The sequence below is a fragment of the Entamoeba histolytica genome, genomic scaffold (assembly GCF_000208925.1).
Source record: "Entamoeba histolytica HM-1:IMSS scf_1104750518213 genomic scaffold, whole genome shotgun sequence".
Classification (NCBI taxonomy): domain Eukaryota; phylum Evosea; order Mastigamoebida; family Endamoebidae; genus Entamoeba; species Entamoeba histolytica.
In genome coordinates this window covers 1-11,025 of record NW_001915005.1, presented here as the reverse complement: position 1 = coordinate 11,025, position 11,025 = coordinate 1, and the positions used below count along the sequence as shown (strand labels likewise).

The 11,025-nt window shown below is 23.5% G+C and overlaps 6 protein-coding genes across 6 annotated transcripts; 2 read left to right on the top strand and 4 right to left on the bottom strand.

Moving 5' to 3' along the window:
• Window positions 1-14: 14 nt before the first annotated feature.
• On the top strand, window positions 15-815 carry EHI_125180 (glutamine synthetase, putative; the record flags this gene model as incomplete). Its single annotated transcript, XM_001913850.1, has 1 exon — window positions 15-815. The coding sequence occupies one exon, from the start codon at window positions 15-17 to the stop codon at window positions 813-815; it is 801 nt and encodes a 266-aa protein (XP_001913885.1).
• Window positions 816-858: 43 nt separating this feature from the next.
• EHI_125170 (DEAD/DEAH box helicase, putative) lies at window positions 859-4,047 on the bottom strand (the record flags this gene model as incomplete). The annotated part of the gene is made up of 1 exon (XM_643563.1): window positions 859-4,047. The coding sequence occupies one exon, from the start codon at window positions 4,045-4,047 to the stop codon at window positions 859-861; it is 3,189 nt and encodes a 1,062-aa protein (XP_648655.1).
• Window positions 4,048-4,297: 250 nt separating this feature from the next.
• Window positions 4,298-5,599, top strand: EHI_125160 (guanine nucleotide exchange factor, putative; the record flags this gene model as incomplete). The annotated part of the gene is made up of 1 exon (XM_643562.1): window positions 4,298-5,599. One exon carries the CDS (start codon window positions 4,298-4,300, stop codon window positions 5,597-5,599), a length of 1,302 nt encoding a protein of 433 aa, XP_648654.1.
• A 110-nt stretch (window positions 5,600-5,709) lies between these two features.
• Window positions 5,710-7,152, bottom strand: EHI_125150 (uncharacterized protein; the record flags this gene model as incomplete). The annotated part of the gene is made up of 1 exon (XM_643561.1): window positions 5,710-7,152. One exon carries the CDS (start codon window positions 7,150-7,152, stop codon window positions 5,710-5,712), a length of 1,443 nt encoding a protein of 480 aa, XP_648653.1.
• A 111-nt stretch (window positions 7,153-7,263) lies between these two features.
• EHI_125140 (uncharacterized protein) lies at window positions 7,264-7,908 on the bottom strand (the record flags this gene model as incomplete). The annotated part of the gene is made up of 1 exon (XM_643560.1): window positions 7,264-7,908. The coding sequence occupies one exon, from the start codon at window positions 7,906-7,908 to the stop codon at window positions 7,264-7,266; it is 645 nt and encodes a 214-aa protein (XP_648652.1).
• Window positions 7,909-10,320: 2,412 nt separating this feature from the next.
• On the bottom strand, window positions 10,321-11,025 carry EHI_125130 (competence protein ComEC, putative; the record flags this gene model as incomplete). Its single annotated transcript, XM_001913849.1, has 1 exon — window positions 10,321-11,025. A coding segment is annotated over one exon (581 nt), but the record flags the coding sequence as incomplete, so codon positions are not given.

Sequence of the window (11,025 nt, the reverse complement as noted above, 5' to 3'; positions counted from 1 at the left end):
ATTTTCATCTTGAAATGCTTCCGAAAATAGCAAGAGACCAAAGTGATAGAAACAGAACTTCTCCATTTGCATTTATTGGAAATAGATTCGAGTTTAGAGCTGTTGGTTCTGAACAAAATGCAGCTTGGCCTATTACTGTATTAAACACGGTTGTTGCAGAATCTATTGAACAAATGGTAAATCAAATTGAAAAAAAGATTCATGATGGAAAAAGTGAAAAGAATGCAGTTGATGAAGTTATCAAAGAAACAATACTTCTTCACAAAAAAATTGTTTATAATGAAGATTGTTATGACAATAAATATAGAAAAACAATGGAAATTAATGGAATTAAAGAAATAAAAACTATGGACATGGCATTAGATGCATTATCTAGAAGTAAAGAAATGTTTAAAAACACTACTGTACTAAGTGAAGAAGAGGTTAATGCAAGAGTCAGTATATTAGGAGAGGCATATGTAACAACATCATTAATTGATATCAACCAATTATTAGACATGGTTGAACGTGAAATTATTCCTATTGTTATGGATGTATTAGCTAAAGAAAAAAAACAGACTCAAATTATTGGTTTATCAATTATTAATAAGAGAGTTGAAAATATGTTGGAATGGTTTAATAAAATGATATCTTCTATTGAACTACTTAAAGAAAAAAGAGATAAAATCATAAACTCATCTTGTGTCATCGAGGCAAATGAAGCAATGAATATTATTAATGAAGTACGTGTTTATATTGATAAACTTGAAGGTCTAATTCCACAGAAAGAATGGCCTTATCCATCATATGAAACTTTATGGAATACTCATTGTTAAATTATTCTCAACAACAATCAATTATTGTTTAATTTTTTAGTAATTAAAAATCAATTTCAATTTCTCCTTCATTATGTGGTTGAGTTGTTTCACTTATTTTATTATTGGTGTGAGACGTTTCATCTTCATCATCAAAAGAAATTTCATTAACGTCATCTTCATCATCAAAAGAAATTTCATTAACGTCATCTTCATCATCAAAAGAAATTTCATTAACGTCATCTTCGTCAGATAAAACAATTTCCCCATTATTTTCATTACATAACACTTCAAGGTCATCATTAGTATCAACATTGATAGTCTTAAATGATTCAACATGAGTTTTACCTTCCACCACAGCAGTATCTCTTAAGTATAAACTCTTTACATTAATAATATCTCTTTTTAGTAATCCAAGTAATTGAGTGGTTTTATTAAGTAACTCTTCATTTCCAATGATTTGTGCTGCCTTTATTACTTCTTCACAAACTTGTTCCATTCTTAACACACATCTGACAATTAACCCTTCAGTAGTGGCTGAAGAATCAATAACTTCATTAAATGGTTTTCTTAATGCCCATAAAGCAACTCCTTCCATTAGACCAAAATTTAATTTAACATATTTTTCAATATTATACTCCAGATTTAAAGAGTCTTCATAATCAACAATTTCCATTGCGTATTGGTCAACAAGACTCATTAATGATTTTGTTTGATAACTAAAGTGATCAATTAATTCTTCTTGTGATTCATTGCTTGGCTCAAATACAAATACACTGAAAATAGCTGCCATTTCATGAATTTCTAATCGGTTTAATACTCCATCAAACATCATATTAGTTAAAATCATTCCATCTGAGCTAACCATTTCCTTTGCCACTTTTCCTTTTAATGTTAATAAATTATGCTCATCAACAAAATTAAAATGTTTAAGTACTTCCAATCTTAAATTTAGTTCTCTGTCAACTCGTTCTTTATTCATTTTGTATTTCCCTGTAATTTCATCAATCATTTTTTCAAGTTGTCTTTGTGCCTTATCTTCTTTTTCCCCATATTTATAAGCAACACATGAATATGCTGGCATTGCTTTCATTATTTTTATATTTTCATTGTACTGTTGTATAAGAGAACTATACTCTTTTGGTCTTTTTTTTTCACTTTGGTATGGTTGGAAAAATGGTTCTTTTCCTCTATTTTTTTTAAATCCTACTAACCTATCATATAAAGCTTGCCTTTGGTTGTTTTCTATTTCAAGAATTGCTTCTGAATAATTGTTGCCTCCTTTTGCTTTAAACTGTTTCTGATAAATAGCAATCATATCACTAAATAAAATAAATTCATTTATCCCTTTCTTTTCATCAAAATAATAGACCATTGATCCATTGTCTAATGGTTCAATAATAACTCCAAAATATCTTTTCTCATTTCCTGCTCTAAATTTTATAACTCTTCCATTAATATTAAAATTATTGCCTCCTTTAAATTTTGCTTCAATTATTTCTCTAGTTATTTCTTTTTTAATGTCTTTAACTTCTTTTTTAATAAGGTTTAATGCGTCATGATCACATTCAGGATTTTCACAAATAGTAGTAGTGTGTTGAAGTAATTTTCTAGCTTCTTCAGCTAAATTATTTCGTTGAGCCATCTCAAATAAATCAATTTTTGAATATGATTTCATCATTTGTTGTGTAAGACTATCTCCTCCAAAACATACCCAATTTAACATCATCCAATATGTAATATAAAATTGACTAATCATCTTTGCTGGTGCTCCACATGATATTTCTTGCATTTGTTTTGGAGATGGTAATACTTGATTAGGAAAGATAATAACATTTCCTGCTGCATCTTTACCTCTTCTACCTGCTCTTCCTGCCATTTGTGTATATTCTCCTGGTAATAAAAATCTATTTTCTTTTCCATCAAACTTTTCAACAGAAGGAAAAATTACAGATTTAGCAGGCATATTTACTCCCATTGCAAAAGTTTCAGTAGCAAATAATACTTTAATATCTCCTTGGGAAAATAGTACTTCTACAATTTCTTTTAAGAATGGAATTAATCCAGCGTGATGTACTCCAATTCCTCTCATTAATAATGTTTTTACTTCACTTATTTGAGGTAAATTTTTCTCAGTTTCTACAAGTCCTTCAGTCATTTCTTTAAATAAGCTATTAATCTTATATGGATTAGTATCGAATTTAGTTGCTTTTGCTAATTTCTTAGCATAGTCCATAACTAATTTACGACTAAAAATAAAGAAGACAGCTGGAAGTTTTGTGTCATGTTCTAAATAATTAATTAATTCTTCTATTGAATTAACTCCATGTAATTGATCTTTTACTCTTCTATTTTTTGAAAATTTAGGAACAATACGTTGATATGCTTCAGTATAATTATTTAAAAGGAAAGTATTTTCTCCTTTTTTAAATAATATAAGTTTTGATGGAAGTTCTTCTTTTTTTTTACAAAAAACATAATGTTCTAATGGAACTGGTCTATATAACGTTTTTACAAGACACACCCTTTGGTCTTTTGTTCTTCCAATCCATTCAGCAAAATTAATAGCATTTTCTACAGTTGCACTAAGCATTAACATTTTTACATGTTTTGGAAGACTCATAATAACTTCTTCCCAAACTACACCTCTTTCTTCATCATTAACATAATGAACTTCATCAAAAATAACCCAATCTACTTGTTCAATAAATTTAGAGTCTTGATACAATTTAGAACGAAGGATTTCTGTTGTCATAATGGTAACAAGATCATCTTCTCCTTGAATAACAACATCCCCTGTCATAATACCAACTTTACCAAAAATTTTTCTAAAGTCATAATACTTTTGATTTGATAATGCTTTAATTGGTGACGTATAAATTGCTTTCATTCCTTTAGATTTTGCAATAGATATAGCATATTCAGCTGTAGCTGTTTTACCAGCTGAAGTATGTGCAATAACAAAAACATGTTCACCTAATTCCATATGATAAATAGCTTGTTTTTGAAATGTATCAAGTTCAAAATCATATTTTCTTTTCATATCAGGAACTGACTCATTAAAGTTTTTCATATCACTTGTTTCTTCAAATGCATATTTATATTCTCCTTTATTTTGTTGTAACTTTTCTATATACTTTTCTATTTCTGTTTGTTCTTTTCCAGTGATTTGTTCTCCTTTTACAACTTTGTTTTGGAGTGCATTCTTAAGTTTATTTCTTTCTTTAAGAGTTAGACAGATATTTTCAGACATTGAGACTTAATTAATAAAAATAGTTCATTAAAGAGTATGACTAAAAAAAAATTGTTTAAAATATTTATTTATTATAAAATATTTATTTATTATAAAATATTTATAAAATATTATTTTGTTTTAATTTCTTTTTTTTTAATTAAAAAAAAAATTTATATTTTTTGAATCATTTAATTTTTGTTGTAATAAATAACATAATTTATCCAATCCAAAAACGATGAAATGATCTTGAAAACGTTAAATTAACGAAATGGACGAAAATCATGTATTTATTGAACATTATCCTGTTGAATGTTTTGCTTATGACAGTGATGTTAGTAGATGGAGTAATAAAAGATTAGTTAAAGAAATGATGAAAGAAGGGAAACGATCTTTAGCATTTAGATTATTTTCATGTAAAATAACAGGAAAACAAATGATAGAATTAAAAGAAAATGAATGTGATAATCTTAGACTAAATAGTCAATTAAAAGAAGAATTATTTCAATACGTTAAAAAATATCAAAAAATTGCTTCAATAAATATTTTACAAAGGGCTATTAGAAGACATAAAATCCAACCTCAAATAAATGAGTATATTTATAGAGGAACTGTAATAAATGAAATTATTACAACTGAAATTAATTATGTTGATACATTACAATACACAATTGAAAATATTAAAAGACCATTAGAAAATAACAATGAAATTTTAAATTATGAAGAACAAAAAACATTATTTTCAAATATAGAAACTGTTTTTCAAATCAATAAAGTTTTTTGTAGTGATTTAATAAAAGGATGTTGTAGATTTAATAGTAATACAACAATAGGAAATATTTTTTTAACATTCATTCCATTTTTAAAAGTTTACAATGAATATTGTTCTAACTTTAGACATACAATTGATCTTATTAAAACATTAAAATATCCACATAAATTTGCTCCTTTTTATTCTAAAATACAATATAAACAATCTCCTTATTCAAAAAGTTCAATTTCTGATTTATTAATAACTCCTGTTCAAAGACTTCCAAGATATCAATTGTTATTAAAAGATTTATTAAAACATACTCAACAAAGTCATATTGATTATAATAATATTAAAAAAGCTCTTGAAATGATTCAAGAAGTTGCTAATAAAGTTAATGAAACTTCAAAAATTAATGAATTAACTGAAGAAACACAAAAATACTTTTCAAAAACTCTTCATATTCCAGAAGAAATTCAAATGGTTCCACAAGGTAGAATTTTAATAAAAACAATAAAAGTAAATGGTAAAGCAGATAGAAAATATGTTGTAATGATTTTTAATGATTCTATTATTATAATTAAAGAACAACAAGAAGAAGATGAAAAAGAAGAGAGTTATACTTTTAAATTTTTCTCAAAATTTAATGAATTAATTATTAATATTGATGAATTAAAAAAAAGTAAATCAGAAAATTTATTCTCTTTACAATTAAAAAATAAAAAAGATCATATAGTCTTATGTTTCTCTTCTGTTGTTGATCGTTCTCAATTTAAATCTATTCTTCAAAATTCAATTGATAAATTCTTTGAAAATAAATAAGAATTTCTTTATTTCAAATTATTAAATAATTGAATTTACTTCTTTTTTATTTTTTGTTTATTAAATTACATAAAAATTCTTTTTAATGTTATTTAAGAAAAGTGTTCAATTTAAATTTCTAATGCAGAATGAATTTCTTCTTCTACCATTTCTTTACTTGCTGCCATTTCTTTTAATAATCCTTCCATTGTACTTAATCTTTTTATTAATTTCTTTTGTTTTTGAAGATTTGTTTTAGATTGAATTACAGATGGTTTGTTCATTTCTTTATTAAAATTAATATTCTTTTTAATTGATGTTTGTTTTTGTTGTTTATTTTTTTTTTCTTCTTCTTCAATTTTTTTTAATTCTTTTATTGCTGTTTTTTTAATTATTTCTTCTGCATTTTCTTGTTTCTTCTCTAATCCTTTTTTTACTTCTTTCTTAACAACAGTCTTTGGTGCGGTACGTTCAATATTCATTAATTTCATTGTATTCTCTTTTTGTTTTTTATTAGTGTCAATAACAATTCCTGCTTTCTTTTCTAAAATATCTAATACAGCAGCTGTACCATGTTTAATAACTGTCTCTTTACTTAAATGTTTTTTATTAATGTAATTGTTCATTTTATTTGCTTTCTTTGCTGCTTTTTTCATCACTAATGAACTTTGCTTTAATTTATTCATCATTTTCATTAATTTACTTCTATAATCTTCAACATTACCATCCAAATTCTTTCTTTGTTTTTTCATAATATTAATTTTCTTAACTGTTTCAAGTCTTTTTTCTGGTGTCATTAATTCCATCTTCATTTCCATTTGTTCAATTTGATCATCAATCTTACGAGCTAAAATATATGACTCTTTTCCTCTCTTTGAAATTGCTTTTTCAATCTTAACAACCATTTCATCCATTAACTTATTATATACTTCTGCACTTCTTTGTTTTAATGAATTCTTTAAATATGGATTAGTAGAATATTTTTGTTCCATAACTTGAAGTTGTTTTTCAACTTCTTCCATCTTCTTTTTTTGTTTTTCAACTTCATCTGTTTCTTTGTCTTTCATAAGATAATCTCCCATATCATTTCCTTGCATAATCATTCCTTCATGTCTAAATTGGTCAACTTGTGGTTGTGCAACAAACCCATAGTTAAATACTGCTTGTGCTTCATCAGCACCTAAAAGCATTAAATGATTAACATGAAGTCTATTCATCAAATTTAATTGTCTTACTAATCTTCCTTGTTCTACAGGTGCAAGAACTCTTAAAATTTTATACATTTTAGCTAATACCATTCTTTTAGTTCTAGCAATTTTTCTTAATGCTCTCTTTTCTTCTCTAATCTTTTGACGAGCTAATTGTCTGTCTTTTCTCAATCCAATATGAATCATATCTTGGTTATCATTATCAAGTTCAATCATAAGATTTCTTTCTGTCTCTTCTAATGCTTTCATTTTTTCTTCTAATAAACTAATTCCTTTTCCTACTCGTTGTATTCCTTGAGAAACATACCCTGTTGTTTGTCCTTGAGCTGTCACACTAAGTAATAGTATACCAAATATTAATAACATTTATTTTAAAATTATGATTTTCTAGTTCTCATATTTTTTTTTTCTTGATTTTTACTCTTTTTAACTTTTTTGTTTTTAATAAACTTAATATTGTTATAAAAAACGAAATATTTATTTGTCAATTAATTTTTTATAAAAATACTCTTCTTGGTTTTTTTTCTTCACTATACCACTGAATTTGTTATATTCTTCTATTGTGATTGCCTTGTTTTTTTTCATGTTATCAAGTGTAAACATAACTCTTTGTACTAATATCTTTCTTTGTTCTTCTTCAGTTTCTTTGAGATTTGTTATGGCTATATCTCTCATATATTTACAAACACAAATCTTATAAAATTTATTTTTAAACTGTTGTATTGAAATCATATTATTTAACAACTGTGTTTTTAAATTTTCTAATTCTTTCATTCTTTCAGTATAATCTATTGGAATATCTTTTAAATTTTGTATTAATTTTCTTACTGAAGCATATAATGAAGTTGATTCCCAAAGGTTACAGTGTTGTGCTTTTTGATGTGCTCCAATAAATGGGTTGTCTACATCTTTAGTAGAATTGTGAATATAATAACTAACTTTTCCAAAACGAACCACAACATGAATAGAAAGGTGTTCATTAACAAGTATTTGAATTATAAGCTTCTTTTTATGAACAAAATAATATGAACCACTTTGGTGTTTTAAAAGCTTTTTTATTGACTCTAAAAGTTGTTGGTCCATTTGGATTTTATGTTTTGCAATCAATTCGTCAAATTCCATTGTAATTTTTTAAGTTCTTTTTGAATAGTTAAAAGACATTATTTGTATTTTAAAATAAATTATTTATCATTACTTTTATGATTAAAATAAACAAATTATCAATGTTTACAAAAAAGATAAAAGTAGAAATAAATAAGTGATAATAGAATTGTCATTTATTCAATATGTAATGGAGATTATTCAATTCATATATATCATTATTTTGAGTGATTATTTTCTTTTGGCAACGAAAAAAGCAAATAATTGAAAAAGAAGAGAATGAATGATATAAAAGAATAAAAAGAAAGTAAGAAGTTTGATATGATGAAGAAAGAATAAAAGTAGAAAGGAGAGAATATAAAAAGAAAGAAGATAAAGTGTAATAAAAGAAAAGAGATGATAAAAGAAGAAAAGAATGAAAAAAATAAAGGATGCAAATTTTATTGAAACAAACAAAAAAAGTGCAAAATTTAATGATGCAAAAATTAATGATGCAAAATATTTAGCAACATATTTTATTGATGCAAAATATTTTGAAATAAAAATAATTCATCATTTGATATTATTATATTTGATAATAAATTATATTATATATTAAATACATCATATTTCTTTATTATTTATCTTTCTTTTTATTATTTCATATATTAAATTATTATTCATTCATTCATTATTTATATTTCATTTATTAAATAAAATGAAAATGAAATTGTAAAATATCAATCAATTAAATATTCATGAATAATAATTTATTAATATTTAATAATTGAAATAATAAATAATAATGTAACAATAATGATATATTCAATATATTCTTTATTTGATTTGTTCAATATTATCATTTCATTGTCTTCATTATTTCATTATTTCATTTATTATTTCATATTCATTTATTTCATATTCATTTATTATTTTTTAAAATCAAATAAACAATAATATTGATATTCATTCATCATATTCATTTAATATAATAAACATAAACAACATTTCAGAATAAAGAATGAATATTTAACATTGAAAATATTGATTTATTTAATATTTTGTTCAACATAAAATCAATAAAACATATATTTTGATAATATATAAATGAAATATTAAAGAAATATACAATACTCAAGAACTAATAAAAACAAAATAAAAAGAATGAATGAATATAAAATTGATAAATAATAGAAGAAAGAAATAGAAAAACAACGAAAAACAAATAATATAAAAAGAATATAAATATATAAAAGAATAAAAAGAAAGTAGAAGAAGAATATAAAAATAATAAATCACAAAGATGTAATAAAAGAAGAAATAAATTATGTAATTTTAATGTAAAAATTAGAAATATGAAATAAAAGTGTCTAATTTAATGATGTAAAATGATTAACAATATTTTATTGTTGAAAATATTTTACTCTTTTTTATGTTTATTATTTATATGTATAATTTCATTATGATGTTTATTATATAATCAATAATATGTGTTATGTTATTATAACATATAATAAGTGATAACATATAAATGAAAATGATATGAATATATAACATAGATTGAATATAGAAAAACAAAAGAATAATAAGAATAAATGATAAATAAATAGAGAAATAATAGTCAATGATATAATAATAAATTGAAAGTATAAAAGATAAAATTAATATTAATATAAAATGAAAGTAGATATAAAATGAAAATAGATATAAATGATAATAATATAAAAGATGAAAAGATGAATAAACAAATACAACTAAATAGAAAAGAATAACAATAAGAAAATCTAAATAATATAAACATAAAAAACATAAAATAAGAATAATATAATAATATATAGATAATAAGAAGAATACAATGATATAAATAATATAAACAGAGAAATAAATATATAAAAATAAGATACATAAATAACATAATAATCAAAAGAATAAAAATAATAAAAATAAATATGAATAATCAAATCATTCATTTCATTAATATTTCATACAGAATATAAATGAATATAAAATATAAACATAAATATTTATATATTCTGTATTTATCATATTTTTTTATTTTTTTATTTTTTTAGGAGCAAAATATAATAAGTAGAATATTCTAATGATGCAAAATATTTTGCATCTTTTTTCTTTTTTGTAAATTATTTAGATGCATTTTTTCTTTGCTAATTTTCGTACCCTTTTCTTTTTTATTATTTAGTTTTTCTTCTTGTTTTGTGAATAAAAATTATTTTGGTTTATTTATTCTTTTAATCTTCTTCGTTACTGTTTCTTTCAATTTGAAATAAATGTCATTTCTTTATTTCTTATTTTATGTTTAATGAATATTTCTTTATTATTATATTATTATATTATTATTATATAATTTCATTTATATCATTTTCATTTGATATTCTTTCATAATATTCTTACTTCATTCTTTATATTATTAATTAACATATTTCATAATCAAATAAACCATAATAATTCAATGACTGTTTTTTGTATTGACGTTTGTTTATTTCTGATTTACATTCTTCTTTTCTGAAGAAAATAAAAATAAGATATATTATTCTTCATCTTTGAGCAATTTATTGTTTCAACGCTTTTTTTGTGGTTTATTTTTCTTCACATTATATGAATGTTTGAAAGTGTTATTAAGGTCAGTAACAGTAAATGTAGATCCATCTACTGGGTAATGAACAATTATTTCATTTCCAACAATTACAATTTTATCAAATTTATCAGTAACTGCAGCATTACAATCTTCAGTTAGATAAATCTTCTTTGAATATTTATTCATTAAAGAAACAGCTGGTTCAGTTGGATGTTTATAAAGATTACCATGACCACATGAAATTAATGAAACTGTTGGTTTAAGAACTCCTAACCATTCAGCATTATTAGAATGTTCTGATCCATGATGATTAGCCTTATATAAATCTACTTCTCCAACAACATCTTTATATGAAGATTCTACATTATGATAAAGATAACCAAATCTAGAACTATTGTCTTGTCCATCTAAATCACCAGAAGTAGAATAAACAAAATCTCCTAATTGAATTCTTAAAGAAATAGAATAATCATTTTCACTTGGAACGTCATTTTGATCATGATAATCAGCAGCTAATGGCTTTCCATCAGAATTAACTCCAAGAGCATCACTAATTACAATTT